The 20348-nt window shown below is 42.4% G+C and overlaps 2 protein-coding genes and 1 pseudogene across 7 annotated transcripts in view; 2 read left to right on the top strand and 1 right to left on the bottom strand.

Moving 5' to 3' along the window:
* Window positions 1-1354: 1354 nt before the first annotated feature.
* Window positions 1355-5047, bottom strand: C5H4orf46 (chromosome 5 C4orf46 homolog). Its single transcript, XM_030865750.3, has 2 exons — window positions 4446-5047; window positions 1355-3073 (listed from the first exon to the last, which is right to left on the bottom strand). The coding sequence occupies exons 1-2, from the start codon at window positions 4644-4646 to the stop codon at window positions 2918-2920; spliced, it is 357 nt and encodes a 118-aa protein (XP_030721610.1). The 5' UTR covers window positions 4647-5047; the 3' UTR covers window positions 1355-2917.
* Window positions 5048-5115: 68 nt separating this feature from the next.
* The window catches only part of ETFDH (electron transfer flavoprotein dehydrogenase), a 36374-nt gene continuing 21141 nt past the window's right edge, over window positions 5116-20348 (top strand). The window contains exons 1-4 of one of the 6 annotated variants that reach the window (XM_060299874.2): window positions 5116-5314; window positions 17047-17187; window positions 17734-17963; window positions 19922-20003. In XM_060299874.2, the coding sequence (XP_060155857.1) occupies window positions 5281-5314; window positions 17047-17187; window positions 17734-17963; window positions 19922-20003 (487 nt within the window). In that variant the 5' untranslated portion in view covers window positions 5116-5280. Of the gene's footprint in view, window positions 5315-5378; window positions 5605-15814; window positions 15835-17046; window positions 17192-17733; window positions 17964-19921; window positions 20004-20348 lie in introns of those variants that run through there. The other 5 variants (XM_030865745.3, XM_030865744.3, XM_060299873.2 and 2 more) reach the window with 5 other exon arrangements.
* On the top strand, window positions 13172-13729 carry LOC115858135 (protein Hikeshi pseudogene; annotated as a pseudogene).

Below are 20348 nucleotides of genomic sequence, written 5' to 3'. Positions count from 1 at the left end.
AAGCCACTCTTGAAAATAAGATGAACTTCTCTGTGGACCCTACCGGGCAACAGAAACTATAAGCAGAGCGGAGCTGCAGGCCTGTGAGCTCCAACATTAGCAGCTATAAGTTTGGTAGAGGAATTAACTAAAGTGTCCATAGACGGCTCAGTGCCTGAAATCAGGGTTAGCCCAAGCTGATGGCAATTAAATAGAATTAGAAACCAACTAACATGCTTTTTCTAACTTAAAAAAAACATACATGGGGGAGGCAGGGAGAGGAACTCACACAAAAACCAAAGTAGTACAGATCACACTCATGATACAGCCAAAACAGGGGAAGTTACAGGGAATCTTAGCTTGAGATCAAGCAAATAGATCAAAAGAATAGAGAGCTCAGACTGAGGCATTTATATGGCAATCGAATGACATGTAGCATTTGAAACATGGTATTTGGAGGAACACCTATACACATACAAAACAAGACCCGAAAATTAAACCATAAGCAAAAGGAAATTCAGGTGGATTAAACACCTAAACATTAAAAACAAACTTTTTTAACTTTTGGAAAGACATATAAGAGAGTATCTTTATGACATTTCCTAGACAAGACCCAGAAAACACTATTATGAAAGATTGGTGAGATCAAATTAAAATGAAAAACGTTTATTCAAGGAGACTCTATAATCAAATATAAAAATAAACCACAGACTACAAAAGATGGTTGAAACATACATAATGGATCATTAGTTAGTATTCAAAATATGTAATACCTACAAATCCATAAGGGAAACACAAAACATAACAGAAAAATGGACAAAAGGTATGGTCTGGGAAATCACACTGCATTTCCTCAATAGGCTGGTACTTACACAAGTCAGCACTATTCAACGTGGGAGACTCTACAGGGCCATGGGTTTCAGGCGAGAGAAGACCACTGGGGCCCTCTGGAGGCTGGTTACTACATACACAAAATAGTAGTGTTTTTTTTTTTTAAACTGAAGTATAGTTGATTTACAGTATTAGTTTCAGGACAGTACTTTGCAGTGTTATGAAAACGTGTATACGTATTAAAAATACAAGAACGCAAACTAGAATATGCACCACCTCTAGGACAGTGGTTATCTCTGGGGAGAGAAGAAGGGGATGGGATCAAAGAGGTAACAAAACAAGCTTCAAATGCATCTAACATTTACATACATGCACAGATCTGAAGAAAACATACCAACTGCTAATTCAGTAAATCCACACGGTGAGAATACATGGGTGTTCTTCAAATCATTCACCTTTCCTGTTAGGTTTGGAATATTTCAGTAAAAAGTTTTAAAATAATGAACCCCAAAAAATGGAAATAACATTTGGTTTGAACAAAAGTTTATTTTTGTACATTTTAAAAATTGCAATTTTCATGACACATAAGAAAAACAGTTTTCTAATATCAAAACAAGCATCTCTTTGGTATAGGAACACACCATATGTGTTATCCTTAACTTAAAAAAATTAATCAAGAACCATGACCTAATATGCTAAACAAAACTATCCTTTGCCCATCCATGTGTCCCCTTTCACAGGCCCATTGTGGGGCTTGGGAATATAGTTCCGTACATACCTCCTTACCTACAAAGAAGTAAGATACTGTATCGGAGGCATCCAGAAGTTACACAGCAAGAGAATTAGTTGGTTCAATCACTGACATATACGACACAAACCCACCAAAAAAGAGAAAGAGAGAGAGAGGGAGCGCAACGTAAGATACGGGACAAGTGAAATAGAACACTGTCATGAAGATCGAATAATAGGAAAATAATTACACCATTTAAATTTGATGCATTTTTAAAAAGTAACTTGTTTAGGGCTTCCCTGGTGGCTCAGTGGTTAGGAGTCCGCCTGCCGATGCAGGGAACGCGGGTTCGTGCCCCGGTCTGGGAGGATCCCACATGCCGCGGAATGGCTGGGCCCGTGAGCCATGGCCGCTGAGCCTGCGCGTCCGGAGCCTGTGCTCCGCAATGGGAGAGGCCACGACAGTGAGAGGCCTGCGTACCGCAAAAAAAAAAAAAAAAAAAAAGTAACTTGTTTAGAATTATTATATTTAGAATTTAGAATTATTACTTGCTAAGCTCCAAAATAATACAGAGCCACAATTTTGATAAGGCACTTTAAAGAGAGCAAACATGTAACAACATCAAATATGAGAAATATCCATAAAAGCAGTTAACCTTAGAAAAAAAAATAGGCATTCTTTCAAGGCAGGTTTCAGTAAACGCTTTTTTGGAAAGCATCATAGGAGGGTGAAAAATATTTATCATATATTTTAAAAAGCTGTCAACAGTTAAAGTTCAAAATCCTGTTTAAAAAAAAAGATAACATTTTCCTTCAGGTCAATGAGGTTCTGACTCAAATATCTTTTCGAGAAACAATTATAATCTTTATGCTAAAAACAGGAAGAAAAAACAGATTTTAATTACGTTGTCAACTCTTATTCATCAAACATTTAGTGATTGTTGTGTAACAGACTTCTAGCTGCTGGACATATATAAGTAATAAGACACAATCATTGGTTCTAGGGAACTTAGCCTAATGGAGCTGAATCTAACATTGGTCCATATAATAAAGCTCGACTTCAAACTCTGCAATTTTTGGTATCTTCTTGCAAACTGAAGAGAATAATGGTCCACCTGCTACTGGTAGCACTGTGGCATTATTAATATTATTTACTGATTAAATTAACTTCCATAGAAGAATCTTTGAAAGTTTAGAGAACAGAAAATGTTTAAAGATAAACGGGCCAGCATCAAAAATAACATCATATTCTGTTTTCACAAAATGAAGAAAACCAAGAAAAATTTCATCTTCTGTATACAGAACTGCTGGTGGTTATCCTATCCACACGGTACATGTGCACACATCATATGAGGTGGTATGGATTATTACAGTCAAATCAGTTGTCAGGCTTCAAGGAATCATAGCCTTCTTTCAAGAGGTCCCGCCATGTTTTAAGGAAACGTGCATTTTCTGTACATTTGAAGGCAAGCTCTTCCACTTGAGCTGATACTGCAGATGCAGCTTCAAGAAGTTTGGTTAATGAAAATGCTGCCTGAAATTATATAAAAAAAAAAAAGTCAAACAATAGAAGCTTTTTTTTAAAAAAAATTCTCTCCACATCTTATAAACCAACCTGAAAATAACTTAGAACCTCGAATCCAATGCCCAAGTTATTTTCTTTCAAAGTAAAAAAATCTACAAACTAAAACATCAGCTCTTGGAACTGATCAGCTCGTGGAACCTAATAAATTTTCTTTCTTTTTTTTTTTTAAATTTAGTTGCTTCTTTGCTTGCACCGGGTCTTAGTTGCAGCAGGCAGGCTCGTCCCTGGGGCACGCGGGCTCGCTAGCTGTCCGGCGCCGGCTCTACAGCGCGCGGCTCAGATGCCCAGGTGGCACGCGGGATCTTAGTCCCCAGACCAGGGCTCGGCCCGCCTCCGCTGCGTTGCAAGGCGGATTCTTAACCACTGGACCACCCGGGAAGTCCCAGAAGTTTTTCTATATGAAGCTTTGAGGAAGTATGTCTGCGAGAAAGATAATCCATGACGGATGAGACATGAGCAGTCAGCATTTTTTTTCGTTGAAAATACACTAGAGTCTCATTTAGCTCAACAAGACGCCTTGGGCCCGTTGACACCAAGTAGCAGAAGTATCTGAAGGTCTTCTTATGACACAGCTCTTACTGATACGTGGGTACCAAGGGCCGTGCTCCACTGTCTTTACCTGTGAACGCGGCAGACCGTGAAAACGTACAGACCAAAGAACAGACCCTCAAGTTACACATCCGCACTGCATTCTACGCACTCACTTGGAACCAGCCTGCTCAACAGAGACAAACTGCTGCAGCACTCTCGCCATCTTCTAGAACAACAAATACCGACTGAGCAACGAGACATTAACGGAGTTCACTCCGCAGTTTGTGATCTGCACGGGAGGGTCTCCCAGTTAAGACACACCCTACACTTGACCTTAAATCCTGAAACCGGGACCCCTCGGGGAGGAGGGGTTTGGAAATTGGAGGTTCAACAGAAGCCGTCCAGACCCGGCGTCCCAGCAGACACCCCGGGGAGGGGTCTCTGCCCCGTTAGTGGAAGCCGTCTGGACCACCGGGCGGGGAGTGACCCGTCCTGACTGGGTCCGCCTGTACAGATAATCGCCTTGTCAGCGGGCTCTGGGCAGGCGGCCAACCAGGACGGGGGCGCCTTAAGTCCCGGCAGAGGGATCACGGCCTGGCCCTCAGCCCCGCAGACGAGGTGGGGCGGGCGATGCGAACTGCGCGGTTTCGGGTTACAGCGCCGGACTGGAACCCGGCAGCCGAGCACGAAGAACCCCCGGCGCGGGCGCGGCGCGGGAGGGATGCCCGGGACTCCCGACGCGGATCCTGAACACGGGCGGGACCGGCCCGGACCCGCCGGCCGCACTCACGTCTCCGATCTGCAGCTCCACCTCCTCCAGCGGGTCCACCGGCCGGCCGCTGTTCCTGTTCGGAACCGTCCGGTCCAAACCCCCCAGCGTGCCGGGGGAAGATGCTGAAGACGCGTCTGAAGACGAGGCAGAGGAGGGCGGCGGCTGCGGGGAAAGCCGAAGCGGCTGCGGGGAAAGCCGCAGCTCCTCCGGGTCCGCCATGGAGAGGGCTGGGGGTGGGACGGCACCTCGGCGGCCGAACTAATACCAACCGACTTTCAACCGCTCGCGCCTAAATCCCAGCTGGCCCGCCTCCTCGCCGCTCTCGGCCCTGGGCCGCGAAGCCCTGTCACTTTCTCGGGACAGCCAATCAGGTGCCAGTGAGTACGCCTCGGGCAGCTCTGCGCTCCCGGAGCAGAAGACAACACCTCCCAGGGTGCCGTGCGCGCCGCCCCGCCCCACCTTCTTGGCACTGCGCGCGCGAAGCGCCCTGGGATTGGTGGTCTCGGCCCCCCAGAGCTCCGGCGGCCTCCGTGCGCCCCGGTGAGAGGCCGCGCCCCGGTGAGAGGCCGCGCCGCCTTTAGCCGCGGGCCGCGCCGGGACTTGGAGTCTCTTCCCTTGCCCCCTCAGTCCGTGACCCGGAAGCACTGCCTTCGTCGCGTCTCGCGCGGCGTCAGTGCACAGCAAGAGGGAGGCGGGAGCGCCATGAAGGCGGAGCAGTCGCTGAGGAGGGAGGCGGAGTCTCCGCGCGTGCAGGCGGGCGATGGCGCCACCCGTGGCCTAGAGGTCACGCGCCCGGGCGAGCCGAGCGCGAGCTCCTCCCGCGGCGTCCGCCAGCGTATCGACTGCAGTGAACATGCAGGTGCCGCTGGCCAGGCTGGCCTGCCCGGGTGAGCGGGGTCTGGGCGCGCGGGTGAGGGGAGCGAGGTCGCGGGGCAGCCCGGGCCCGCGTCGTTGGGTGGAACGAAGGCAGAGGTCGCACGGTCAGCGCCCGGCGGACCCTGGATTCCTCCCCGGCTTCCTCCCCGGCTCGTCCAGCTGCAGAGTTGACAACTAACTAGGCCAGAGGTCACGGGCGGAGGAAACTTGTCAGCACGGCGCCGCCGCGGAATCTCCCCGAGCGCCTGTGCTGAGCCCCCTCCCGAAGCCCAGGCGTTGTCTGTTGCCGAGTTGGAAATGGGTAAACTAACATTTGCACAGCTTTTCCCCTTGGTCTTCAGCTGGCTGGCGTCTTGGCAGTCGTCCTACTCCTTTCTTAAGAATTTGAACCGTTCTGCCACCAGCAGTAACTTTCAAATGCTGCCCAAGTGACCAGAGTGGATCTGGGGCCAGGAATTTTTCTGCGTTGCCTGAAATTAACTCTAGGGCTTGTCCTGTCATGGTTGCCCCTAGAACCGTCAGGATGACTTGGTAAAATACCTCATTACCCGCCCCTCCTTTCACTTAAGAAAAAAAAGTAGAATGATGCAGCGGGATGGGTTTGGTTTTGTTTTGTTTTACTTAAAAACAAAAGAACGGTTAAAAAGTTAAAAAAAAAAAAGTTTACTCCAGGATATTGAATTCTCCCACAACGGACTTAGTTTTTATCTTTAGTTTCTTTAAATTAATTTGTGGTTATAGAATAAACAGGTGTACCTATTGCAAAGTCAACGAATTTTATTAAATTAGAATTGTCAAATTCGGCCATCGTGGATTAAATAGTTAGGATTTCATTTAAAGTTTCTATACCTCGTGCGTGTATTACTACACCTAACGGGTATGTACTGTTGACTGAAAAAAAAAAAGCACAACCTAAAGATTGCGAATTACGTTTTATTCGCAGACACACTGAGCACTTAAGCCCAGGAGACAGCCTCTTCAGATAGCTCTGAGGGACTCTTCTGAAGAGGTCAGGGAGAAGCCAAGATGCAGAGGAGTTTTTGTAAAAACAAACACACACAAGCAAAAAAAAAAAAAAAAGCCAGGTAGTTGGAACATGAAAAGATTACTGCTCATTAGTGAAAACGAGATATCTCAAGTTAATGAATTCAGCATTTTGCCCGGTATGGGAAGATGCAAGAGTCTGGCCTCATTGAACTCATTCCTTTGATGTGCACCTTTGCTCTCTGGGGCCAGTGTCCTGCTTCTCTTCATCCTGAATCCCCCCAGGGTGCACAGCTGGGACAGCTGCAGTGGCAGAGGGCTTGATGGCTCTACATCCTTCGTTTACTGAGATGGCAGGTGACATTCTTTGTCCACAGTGCCTCCTCTTACTCATAAATTTGACCAATGTTTGGGAGTCATTTCATGACCAGTTTTTGTCCCATGGCGCTAGGAGGGCTCATTCCTAGATCAGGCGAAGATTCTGTTGAGAGGCCACCCAACGGGTTATTTTGGGGATTGGGCCCTGTTGGTAATCTAAAATTCTCTGCAGCGCCTGTCTTACCAGTTGATGACGATCCAGGAGCTGTTTTCCCTTGTTACTTCTTCCCATATCTAAAGTTGCACTGTTACAATTATTCTAGAGTTATGTATGTGATCAGCTGTCTTAAGACATCATTGATATTGTTGGAGGCCTGGTTACACATTGGGTAATACAAGAGAAAGCAATCTTATAAAATAGACAGGATATAAATAATACAGCTAATAACATTAGTAAGGTCAGAGTGCAGCAGAGAGAGGGCCAAGTCATAAGTAATTTGAAACTAACAAGAGAGCAAATTAAAACAATGATTAGTATAACTAGTTGTAATCTGGTCGAAATAAGCCATCAAGTCCCCAGGGGAGCCAGCTGGAGAAGCCAAATTCTGGAGGGATCAGGTAGAGAGAAAAAGAAATGTTTCATCTTTGTTTACAAAGGTATACTTAATCAACTTGGGGTAGGTGTAAGAGGAAAGGTTTTCCAGCTCAGTGGTATGATCTAAAAGTTGTCAGAAACTTGTATTTGTCAAATAGTCCTTTTTGTAAATCTTCTTGAAGATCTTCATTATATAAAAGCATCAGAGTAAAACAATGATTGTCTAAAAACGACAAAAGACTTAATATGGCATGGTTAAAGATCTGATCACAATGCAATTGACAAGAAACTTGGATATTTCTGTGACAACATTTTAAGATAATAAATAGAATTATGACTGATAGCATTATACCAGGACATATCAGACTTTTAGGAATTCTTTACAAATTTTGGAATATCTATATGAATGACATCTAACCTTAGAAGGTACTATCACCACTTATTTGACAGTGTTTCCCATGTACGTTAACATAAATAAACTTAGTTATATCTCTCTTCGAGATATCCCAGGATTCCTTTGAAACATCTCAGAGTTAGCTGGGGGTCAGAAGAACTTTAGTTAGAATTTTTGATTTGGGAAGTTTGTCAAAAGTATCAAAAAGGTTTCAAAACACTTGGTCAAATAGGATCATAGGTCGCTGTGAAACAACACTTAATTCACTTAACGAAAGTGACAAAATACTTCAAAAGCAAAAACAGATCACTTAGAGTCACGGAAACTCAATCTCTTATCAAAAGCAGTGAAAACTTTGTTCTCTTAACAGAGAGAGGAACCAAGTCCATTCCAACATCAGCCTATTTTTAATAACAAAATCCATTTACCTAATTAAATTTAATCTAATCCCAGCCTGACCATGTCCAGAACTCCTTTTCAGGGCTCCCTTTCTGCAAACCTTCCACAACTTTCTGTGTTCATATTAGTTTGTTCCTTAATTTTTTTTAAGGAATTTTTTTAAGGAGAAGTAAATGTCTCTAGGACAAAATCACCCTTCTTTTTCCAACAAATTCATTTCTATTCTTCATATCTTCTTTTGCTGAGAACATACATCCTACTTTCCTAGCCCACTGAAATGTTTCCCTTGATATTTTTAGTAGCTTTGATTACATATTACAGTTTTAACCCTTAAAAACCTTAATCTTTAGCAAAAACTGAAAAGGAGCAAGTGATTATGAACTGTTTGTTCACAAACAGCATTTCCTGAGTTGAATATTCTAAAACCTCTAGAAACATACATCTTCTCATAGCATAATTTCTTTCCTCAGTGTGGTACAAGACATGTGTCAAATAAACCCAAACATCTTTAGTTTCCCTCTCGTAAGGAGACAAAAGTAGGTAGATTTAGACCTGTTTAGCAATTAACGTTCCAGTATTTTATCTTATTTGAAATAACCTGGATATTCAATAAATTCCCATCATTTTTAACTTGTCAAAACTCAAATTACCAAAAATCTGAAGAAACTATTTTAAGATAGACATACCCAAAACATAATTATTCCTGAAGAGTTCACCTGAAAACTCTTATCTCATTTACCTTTATTATGTAACTTATGAAAATCGTACTATTTAATTTTTTTTCTTGTTGACAAACTGTTACAAATAACATGAACTTATGACCTTCAGTAAACCTAGGTACAATAAAAGTAAGACATGGTTACTTTTAGTCTGTACTGACTAAACCAACAAGCTTAAGATAGCTTTAATATCAGATATTAATTTAATATTGAATATTTCCTAGATCATGTGAACCCAAAATTCACTCTGGCCAGTTTCTTTTATATTTAGAAATATTTAGTTTGTAAGTGCTTATTTTAAGTCAATTAAATAGAGCTCTTTTATAAGTTTAATTTTGATAATATTTTCCAGAGTTTGAGACATCTCATATGTAATGTACACCCAGACATATAAACAGACAAAACTAGAGATCGCCTAGCTTCACTCTAAAAGCTTAGTTATGAATCAGGTATTACCATATAAACTCACTAGTTTATAAGTAACAGTTGGAATAAGTTAAATTTGTTTGCTCAGATGACCAAGGCTTCACTATTTGTGGAAAAGACTTAAGATTTGTATTTGTCCTTGATAAACCCTTAAGGAGGCTATGAATTAGATTTTGGGTGAGGAAACCTTTCCAACAGTTTGAGTTTAAAAAGGCCTTTTTTCCCTTTTTTCCCCCTTGGTTTCAGGTTTTACCTGTTTGAGCTAATTAGTATCAGTCTCTGGTCTTTGTGGGCTATAGTTACATTTCTGATTTGTAGAGATTTGAAAGGTACATCTGCTCCTAATTCTCCAAAGAACTGATCTGCCACCTAAATGATATTAAAATATTGATTTGCCCAACTATACTTACTTTATTTGCTTTTGTATCAGAGAGAAGATTTCCAACTAAACTGAAAATCAAGAGTTCCATGTTCTAGAACTTTAGGATTTAATTTATCATGACTTCAAAAGCTTGCATAAGGCATTAACAACGGCCCTCTTTTTGAGTGCATAGGGTAGACCCAGAGCAAAATGTCTACTATTATTTTTATTGACCCCTGAATATTAGTTCCCATTTTTTACCTCATATTGTATGGGCTCAGGTAACCCTATTGGTTTCATTTCATATGTTTAATAGTTCATGAGGGCCAGATTCATATGCCCTGTCTTATAATACCAAGTAGAGGAAGCCCAGTGAAACATGTCTATCCCACAATAAATATCCCACAAGCCCAGTGAAACATGTCTATCCCAGTGAAACATGTCTATCCCACAATTTCAGCAAAAGAGATGTAAACATCTTATATAAAGCCTATTTAAATATACCAATTTTTATAAACTTTCATCTCAATTCTGTCAACTTTTATACCTTTAACTTTGGTTCCCATTAGGACCCAATCAACAAGCTTTGGTCGTACAAGGAGTCCTAGAAGCTTTCTTTCATTCCCCAACCATTTTATCTATTTTGTTTAAAAGGCTCTGGGGTCCCTAGCGAGGGGTTGAACCAAGAGACTCAGGCCCTTTTGTCAGTCTTCATTTGATTAGTTGGCCTGTTGCCCCAAGTAACTGTTGGTCAGGTATCTAAATGTAATTTTCTTCCAGCCTTTTAAATATATATGTTTTTTAAACTGGGTAGAGTGGACTTGTTTGGGGCCCTTTAATGTTGGGAACCAGTAGGGGGTCCCTTTGCCCCATCATCCATAGGTAGTGTTACATCAAAACCTTTTGTTTTAATCCCACTAACATCCATTTTATTTATCCCATTTATTAATAACCATCTGTAGATTTCTTTATTTGGGGGGTACCAGTCTCTAAAATTTCCACCTTGTCAGGAAGAAGTCTCTAGACTTTTCCCTTCATTTTTTTTAACTTCCATGTTAAACTAGTTAACATTAATCAGCCTAATGCTTTTATTAGCATCTGTAAGACCCATTGAGGGGAAGCAGAGACCACAAATAAGTCTTCCCAAACTGTTTTTTTCTTTGTTTGTTTTAAAGGAGTTCTTAGGTTAATCATTATGTATGTCTTTTCCACCTTCTAATTTGTTTTTTTCATGGGTGCCAATAAAACAACTGCTCACTATGAGAGCGCTCTAAAGTTCTACCAGTTTAGAAGTATCTCCAGTTTACAGGATCCATCATCTGGCCCTTAATGAGGTATATCTTAATAGTGGCTCAAACCAATAAAATGCAAGAGGCTTCCCAATAAGAGAGCGTGGAGGGTGCCGACTAAACAAGATCCAGAAGGTTTACTCCCAAAAATAGTCTAAGAAAGTAAAGGCCTTCGTTGAACAGGCTGACACGATGAAGGTTAAGATGGCAAAAAAAGTGCCTGAGAGTTGGCACAGACAGAAGACTGCTCGGAATTCCAGTCTGTTCGATTGGCTGACAGATGTACACCGTATGTTACCTTCCGGATGGCAGAGACCAAGTTTAAAAACACACACAGCACCGAAGATCAGGTAGAACATTTACATCTCAAAGACACAGGAAGGGAAATGCAAGCTCCCCCTAGAAGGACTTTTGTTACTTTAAGGTCAGAATTCTGAAAAGGTGTCTTATCAAGCCGGTTTTCTCTAACTTAACTGTGTGCACAATAAAAAAGCCCCATCTTTGTCATTTTTGAGGCAAGATTTCCTTTAATTCCCAATTAAGTAAGTACTTGTAAGTATAAGGTTTGTACGTACATAAACCTGGCTGGAGTCTTAGTTGGAGGCAAAGATATTAGGCCAGCCTCTCACCTCATCACCCAGTCCAGAGCCCCCAGTGTCTTTTAGCCAGGCCCCCCACCCCCAGTATCTTTCAGCTTGGGAGCCAGGTGCCTGTTACACACCGCCACATAAAACTCTGGATCATCAACCAATAATCTGGAGCTCTGAGAACCAGGGGAGACTCACCCAGATTCGTCTGGAGTCTCTCAGGAGGTGGGTGGACAGAAGAGGCCTCTGCTGGTACCAAGGCTCCTGTTCCTCAGAGAGTTCAGGTGAAGGAGAGAAGTCAGCTCTAGGTCCCTTAGTCGTCGCCAGACTGTCACCTGGGGGATAAAAGAACACAACGTAAAAGTTGAGAATTATGTTTTAGTCAACAGGCATTCTGAGGACTACAGCCCAGGAGACAACCTCTGAGACGGCTCTGAGGGACTGCTCCGGAGACATAAGGGAAGAGCCAGGATCTGGAGAGTTTTTGCAACAGTAACAACCAAAACAAAAAACAAAAAAAACCAGGTAGTTGGAACATCAAAAGATTACTGCTAATTAGAGAAAACTAAAAATCTCAAGTTAATGAATTTAGTGCTTTTCCCTGTATGGGAAGATGCAAGAGTCTGGGCTCATTGAAATTATTCCTTTGATGTGCACCTATACCATCTAGGGCCAGTATCCTGCTTTTCTCCATCCTGAATCCCCTCAGGGTGCACTCTTGGGGGCAGCTGCAGTGGCTGAGGGCTTCATGGCCTCAACATCCTTTGTTTACTGAGATGACAGGCGACATTCTTTGTCCACAGTTTGCTTTATGTTTTTTGGAATATCAAAGTAAATCGGACACTATCTGCCCTACTCTTAATTTAGTTGAAATCATTCTTGGGTCAAGTGCTATCCAAATTCCACCCAAATTACCATTTCTATTTTCATTGGGTATTTAAATCATTGCCATTTCATAGCCTGGTGTTAGCACTACTGGCATCAGAGATGGACATAGAATTGCCATCTGTGATTTTGTATGGTGATGTTATGAGTTCACTGGACTTTTTGACCTCACTTCTCTACCACAATTCAGCCGGTGTGTCTAAGTGTTTAAATCTCAAAAATAAAAAAGACAGTTATGTTTATGTCATTTTTTGGTCATATAGATGTTTTAAATTTTTAGTTAAGTGATCTTATGAGTTTTGAGATCTTTTTGCCACACTTAGACAAAGCTTTCCAAATCAAAGTTTCTTTAAAAAAAAATTACAGTTGTTTTCCCCATAATCTTTTTTGTGTGTGACTGTAAATGTTCTTTTTTAAGCAAGAGTTTTATTGAGATACAAGTCACACACCATACAATCACGTCATCTGAAGGATACGACTCAGTGGTGTTTAGTATATTCACAGAGTTGAGCAACCGTCACCACAGTGTGTCTTAGAACGTTGCCATCATCCCAGAAAGAAAGCTCATACTCATTAACCATCACTCCCCAGCCCCTCCAGCCCTAGGTAACAACTCTCCATCCACTAATGGACATTTGGGTCGTTTCCACTGTGGGGCTGCTGTGAATAACATACCTATGAACATTCATGTACAAGTTTTTGTGCAGACATATGTTCTCTTTTATCTTAAGTATATACCTGAGGAAGGAGAGGTCAGAGGTCATGGGGGCAGGAGGCATTTCTGCCGCTGGCCTAGTTGCTGTGTAGCAGAGGGGTAGGCATCCGCCGCCACGTTCTGGAAGGTTCTTGGGCTCGACTAGGGCAGTAGCGCCAGGACTTCGGGTCTCTGCTGGCTGAGTGGAGCCGCCACCATGTTTGGCCGCTTGGTGGCGGGGAGGCTGGTGCAGACAGCTGCACAGCAAGTGGCAGAGGATAAATTTGTTGTTGACTTGCCTGATTATGAAAATATCAGCCGTGCTGTGGTTTTTATGCTGGGAACAGTCCCATTTCCTGAGGGAATGGGAGGATCTGTCTACTTCTCCTGTCCTGATTCAAATGGAATGCCAGTACGGCAACTCCTAGGATTTGCCGCGAGTGGGAAACCGAGTGCCATCTTCAAAACTTCAGGTCTTAAACCTGGAGGAGGAAGCCAGCACCCTTCTGGGGCCATGAATAGTGTCCGGACTCCATCTGTTGCTCACATGGGAAGTTCAGTGGAATTATTGGACAGTCTGGCTCAGCAGACTCCTGTAGGTAATGCTGCTGTGTCTTCAGTTGACTCATTTACTCAGTTCCCACAAAAGATGTTGGACAGCTCCTACAGTTTTGCTTCATTTGATGTCTCTCAGGCCCAGATGACACCAAGTCCATCTGAAATGTTCATTCCAACAAATGTGGTTCTGAAATGGTATGAAAACTTTCAAAGATGACTAGCACAGAACCCTCTCTTTTGGAAAACATAATCTGAATAAATTAATTTTTAATGGAAAAGAAAGTATATACCTATGACTGAGTTATATGGAAACTGTATGTTTAACATTCTGAGGAACTGCCAGACTGTTTTCCGAAGTGGCTGCGCCATTTTACTCCCCCCGCCCAGCAGTGCACAAGGGTTCCAATTTCTGCACATCCTCTCCAGCACTTGTTATGTCTTATTGATTATAGCCGTCTTAGTGGATATAAAGTGGTATCGTGTTGTGGTTTTGATTTGTATTTCTCTGATGGTTAATGATATTGAGCATCTTTTCATGTGCTTATTGGACATTTGTTTATCTCCTTTGGAGAAACATCTATTCAGATTCTTTGTGTGTTTTTAATTGGGTTGTTTGTCTTTTTGTTATTAGAAATTAGTTCTTTATATATGCCAGATACAAATCCCTTATCAGATATACGACATGCGGATATTTTCTCCCCTTCCATGAGTTATCTTTTCCCTTTCTTGTTGGTATCTTTTAAAAACAAAAAGTTATCATTTTTATGAAGGACAGTGTATCTGTTTTCTCTTTTGTTGCTTGTGCTTTTGGTGTCATAGCTAAGAAACCATTGCCTAATCCAAGGTCACAAATATTTACACCCTTTTTTTTTTTTTTGAGATAGCACTGAGGAGTTCCCATACACCCTTCACCCAGCTTAACTTCATATCCGTAGAACAATTGGTAAGAAACTAACATTGGTGCAGTACTGTTAACTAAACTACAGACTTTATTCAGATCCTTTTCTGTCCAGGACCCCACATTGCTTCAACTGTCACGTCTTCTCATATCAAGTCCACTTCAGTGTGGTAATTCCACTGTCTTCTTGTCTCTCATGACCTGGCACTTGCAGTGTGCGCTGGTCAGGCGCTTTGTAGGAGGTCCCTCGATCCGAGTCTGTCTGCTGCTTCCCCTCGATTACACTAAGGTTGTGGATTTGGGGGAGGCATAGCACGAAGGTGAGGAGCCCTTCTCATGACATTACATCGTGTGATGCCAGGATGTCTTGTTGCTGGTAATGGTAAACTTGATCACTTGGGTAAAGTGTCTGTCATACTTCTCTACTGTAAAGCTAGTATTTTTCCCTGCCGCACTCTACTTGTTGGAAGCTAATCCTTAAGTTCAGCCCACACTCAAAAGCAGAGAGGCAAATAATTTGTGGATCTATCACCATAATCTTTTTTTAATTAATTAATTTATTTATTTTTGGCTGCGTTTAGTCTTCGTTGCTGCGCACGGGCTTTCTCTAGTTGTGGTGAGTGGGGGCTCCTCTTCGTTGTGGTGCGTGGGCTTCTCATTGCTGTGTCTTCTCTTGTTGCGGAGCATGGGCTTGGCGCGTGGGCTCAGTAGTTGTGGCTCGTGGGCTCTAGAGCGCAGGCTCAGTAGTTGCAGCTCACGGGCTTAGTTACTGCGCGGCATGTGGGATCTTCCTGGACCAGGACTCGAACCCGTGTCCCCTGCATTGGCAGGTGGATTCTTAACCACTGCGCCACCAGGGAAGTCGTCACCATAAACTTTTATACTTTGACTTTTCCTGTTAAAATCATTGATCAAATGGAATTCATTTTCATATAAAGAGAGAGGTATACTTTTTTCTAAATTTTCTACTACCTGTCTCTGACCATTTAATGACGAGCTGTCTCTTCTTCCTTATTTGAAATGGTGTCTTTATCATATGACAGATCCTTAAGTGTATTCCGTCTATTTCTAAACTCTTTATTCTGTTCCTTTGATTATTCCATCCCTTCTCCCATAACAGATTTTAATTATTTAAGCTACAAATATAAGTTTTTATATCTTTCAGGGCTATTCCCAAGGGAGGATTCTCTGCCCTTCTTTTATTACGGGAAGGATTGCCATGGAGAGGAGTACCAGAGAAGGGAGTGAGAAATTGAAGATACAGGAGTTAGGGGGGCTTTGACGTAGGAATGTCTCTAAGAAGATGGGAAAGGTTAGCCTCGTCATCCAGGTGGAAGGATTACTCTAAGTGAAGAGAAAAGACATCTCTTATTATAACCTGAGAGAATGAACAAAGGATGGACACAATACAGATTACATTAGAGGTTCGTGCCAGGAATTGAGACAGTTCCTACCTGATTGCTTCTGTCTTTCTGTGAGGTTTGATGTGCTTGGTTTCAGGTAAGGGAGGGAGGAGATAGAGGAGAAGGTTTAAGGACGACAGAGGTTTAATGAACATTCTTGCAGATAAATCTTTGCACACTTCTGTTTATTTCTATAAAATCCTGTTTGCTAACTCAGAGAATAGATACGTTTTTGAGGCTCTCAGAAGATGCTGCTATATGGCAGGGTCCACTTAATTTAAAAGGAAGCTGAAATGCAGTTTGCCACCTTGTCCCGGCATAACCATTAGTAACTGCCCCTTATTACTTTCAAAGTATCCAGTTTAGGTGATAAATTATATGGTCATTCTATTTATAAATGAAGCTTGACATGAGGTAAATTGAATAAATTAGTTTATTAGATACTTTTTTTTTTTTGCTGTACGCGGGCCTCTCACTGTTGTGGCCTCTCCCGTTGCGGAGCACAGGCTCTGGACGCGCAGGCTCAGCGGCCATGGCTCACGGGCCCAGCCGCTCCGCGGCATGTGGGATCTTCCCAGACCAGGGTACGAACCCGTGTACCCTGCATCGGCAGGCGGACTCTCAACCACTGCGCCACCAGGGAAGCCCTATTAGATACTTTTAAAATGTTATAATTTGAAAGCACTGCTTTCTGAGGAAAAGCCAGCTGAATTGTTCATCTAGGAAAGACAATTCACAGCTGAGGGCTCTGCAGCATAGATGTAACCATTCACTGACAGTCCGCAGTGTTGACGTGTCCAGAAGATATACATGTTTCCAAAGAGAAGGTATCACGTGGACTCATAAAATTTCAGGTCAAGGTGGTACCTCAGTGGAGGAGTTCCCTGGCGGTCCAGTGGTGAGGATTCAGCGCTTTCACTGCTGTGACCCCGGGTTCAGTCCCTGGTTGGGAAACTAAGATGCCGCAAGCTGCGTGGTGCGGCCCAAAACAAAAAAAAGATGGTCCCTTAGTGATCACCTGGTAGCCCTTTACTTTTTTGAATGAGGAAACTGAAATCTAAAGCAGTTAAGTGATCTGTTTAAGGGTTTAGGGTAATTAACAGAAAACCAAACAGAAGCCAGATCTGATCCCCAGTCGTAGATTTTTTTTTTTTGCTTTAAAAAAATTTTTTTTCAATCTACTGCTGAGAAAAACTAATTAGAAAAATAATACTGTTCATGATTTTTGTGCAGCATACCAGTGCTTTCATGCCTTACAAATTAAGAAAAATTATCTACCTCTGTGTGCTACAAGATGGTCTTCAACTTCTACTGTACCTCGAATCACTACCCACTATACTGTTCATCCCCGGGATAAGGACAAGCGATGGCAAGGTAAGTAATCATTTCTGTAAAATTGTTGAGACTTTTCTAGACAGTTTGTATCATTTTGTGGAGGTAAATACTGTATTTTTCATGATAGTGTAAAATCATCTAATAATATTTTATAACTTTACAAAATCTGTTACATATTAATATTTAGATAAGCAAATGCTTGCAAACTTATAATAATAAATCTCAGTAATAAAAGTTGGATTATGGAAGTTAAAATAAGATACGTCCTCGAACAGAACCTAAGAGAATAAACTAAGACAGTAATGGACTTAGTATAATTCTCATGGGAAGCAGAGGGGTTATTTCTATAAATAATGCTCTAAAGGATAGTGGGAACTTGTAACCCAGCCTGTAATTTTATCAGGTAATAGTCATCCCAGAATTGATATGTGGGTTTTTTTGGAGTATAGTTGATTTACAGTGTTGTGTTACTTTCTGCCTTACAGCAAAGTGAGTGGAATCTAAAAAAATGGTACAAATGAACTTCTTCGCAAAGCAGAAATGGAGTTACAGATGTTACATATGTTTCAACCCTCTCCCCTCCAGGGGTGAACATGGAGCGGTTTGCAGACGAGGCAGATGTGGTAATCGTGGGTGCCGGCCCTGCGGGGCTCTCAGCAGCCGCTCGGCTCAAGCAGCTGGCAGCCCAGCACGAGAAGGACATCCGTGTGTGTCTGGTGGAGAAAGCTGCTCAGATAGGCACGCACACACTCTCAGGGGCTTGCCTGGACCCACGAGCTCTCCAAGAGCTGTTCCCAGACTGGAAGGAGAAGGGAGTATGAAAAGTAGTTTTTTATACCCAGTCTCGTCTTTATTGCATCTCTATTTGCAAATGAAAGGAATGTGGAAAACCTTTTCACCCAGTTCTGTCTCTTAGAGGATACTTGTAGATAGATTTTTAATTGTAAAAGGGCCAAAAAATTTGAATCATATCAAATATAGTTAAAATTTTAAGCTATTAACTCATTTAATGCCTTCTGTACATGGTATCTGTGTACTGGATTTATGAGAAGGTATTATCTTGAGGAGATCTTTGGATAAATATAGCTTTTTGATTTTGAGGGTATTTCCTAACTTGTTCCATAGGTGTTTATATCATTGTTCTTAATAAAGTGTTCTATAACTTTCCTGGGACATTGCAGTATCTAAAGCCAAGGAGGATAATTTAATCTAATTTTCTAAGGAAATACATTAATAAGACCCCTTATAACGTAAGCAGAAAAGTCACTGGTATGATACACAGAGAATCAAGTGCTAGTTTTACTGCAGTCATCATTTGTATGACCTTGGTTAAAATATTGTACGCTATGCATCTCAATTTTTTTCTTCTGTAAGATGGGGTTTTTTGTTGTTGTTGTTGTTGTTTTATTTTTGGCTGCCTTGGGTCTTTGTTGCTGCGTGCGGGCTCTCTAGTTGCGGCGAGCAGTGGCTGCTCTTCGTTGCGGTGCACGGGCTTCTCACTGTGGTGGCTTCTCTTGTTGCAGAGTAAGGGCTCTAGGCGCACGGGCTTCAGTAGTTGTGGCACGCGGGCTCAGTAGTTGTGGCACGCGGGCTCAGTAGTTGTGGTGCATGGGCTTAGTTGCTCCGCAGCATGTGGGATCTCCCCAGACCAGGGCTCGAACCCATGTCCCCTGCATTGGCAGGCAGATTCTTAACCACTGTGCCACCAGGGAAGCCCTGTAAGATGGGTTTTATTACTCCTGTTCAAGGTATTCAGTGTTAGAATATTTAGTATCTGTGAACATACTCTGTAAAGATTGTTAAAAATCAAAATTCACCTGAGTAAATTTAAAGATCAAATTGGCTTTATTCAGTGATTCTGGGCAGCATCCCATCTAGCAAACAGAAGGGGGCTCCAAGGAGCAGCAGAAAAGGAAAGGGTTTGACAGGCAGAAAGTGGGTGGGGCATGGAAGTCATAAGCAAAAGGGTTATTTCAGGGTATTCCCTGGCAGGCCAGTGGTTAGGACTCTACAATTTAAAAAAAGGCGGGGGGAGGGAAAGGGTTAGTTCAGGCACTGTTGCCTATCAGGCGAGGCTTCAGGTGGTGCCTCACGAGGACTGGTGGAGAGGCTGACGCGTAAGATTACATTCCTTGGAGAGGCCGGAACTGAATGAGGTTAAGGTCAGGGCTGGGTTTGCTGACGTGGGGCTTAGCACAAGGGACGATGCTCTTCTTTCTAAAGTAGTGAGCTCCTTGGAACTAGAAATGCTGTAACTATGCCTCATTAACTTTCTCTCTTCAATGTTATATCAAAAATAGGTATCACTGAATTATTATTGACACAATATCAGTTCTAATAGAAAAAGTTTTTCACATCAAAGCCTTACGTAGCCAGGCAGATCCAATCCCTTCCATGCCTGTTTATTGCCTTTATCCAGAGGAAAACTAAAACTCTTCTCTTTCCATGGAGCAGGAAGTTACAGCAGGTGCCTAGGCATCTCACACAGAGGCAGGGAGACAGGAAGACAGCCCCCCTGATGTTCACTTTCAAAGGTGGCTCCAAGGCCCCCAGCAAAGACATTCCTGGGATGCAAACTGGCTTATTTAGGTTTAAAAAGATTCCCATGCATCTCAAAGAGACAAAGGATTTACGGTGTCAAGTTCTCCAAAGGAAGTGATGGAAGAAAAGTGAGGAGGATAGTTCCCTTTCCTTTTTGACACAGTAGTTTATGATTTGTATTTACCTTACGAGTATGAACTAAAGTCCTTTTCTCTCCTCCTTTTGTTTCCAGGCTCCACTTAACACTCCCGTAACAGAAGATAGATTTGGAATTTTGACAGAGAAATATAGAATTCCTGTGCCAATTCTCCCAGGTGAGGAATGATAAATACCCGTAGACTGAACAGAATTCCACAGCTGGAAGGAGCTGCATTTCATTGGGTGGAATCCCTTCCTTTTACAGATGAGAAAACTAAGTCCCAGAGACTCGAAGGACTTAACCAAAATTTCACAGCTAGCTTGTGGGGAAGAAAGCAGGCCTAGAGCCCAGTGCTTTTGTCTTCCAGTCTAGAAGAATTGAGATAGTCTTGTACGGCAACCAGGGATTTTTAATTTAGTCTGTAATGTCGTTTTCAATGTAATAATTTGAACTCTAGACCAGAATTGTTAGAAAATAAATTGAAATTATGGCCATAAGATGATGTGTGTGTATTTATGTA

This window comes from Globicephala melas, chromosome 5, assembly GCF_963455315.2.
Source record: "Globicephala melas chromosome 5, mGloMel1.2, whole genome shotgun sequence".
Taxonomy (NCBI): domain Eukaryota; kingdom Metazoa; phylum Chordata; class Mammalia; order Artiodactyla; family Delphinidae; genus Globicephala; species Globicephala melas.
The sequence above is the reverse complement of the archived record's forward strand: the minus strand, read 5'-3'. Positions and strand labels throughout refer to the sequence as shown.

Bases quoted from the DNA above. Each gene is read 5' to 3' on its own strand.
- C5H4orf46 (XM_030865750.3), bottom strand. From the start codon at position 4,646: ATGGCGGACCCGGAGGAGCTGCGGCTTTCCCCGCAGCCGCTTCGGCTT. The intron at 3,074-4,445 runs GTGAGTGCGGCC...ATATAATTTCAG, and splicing joins TGGAGCTGCAGATCGGAGAC to GCAGCATTTTCATTAACCAA.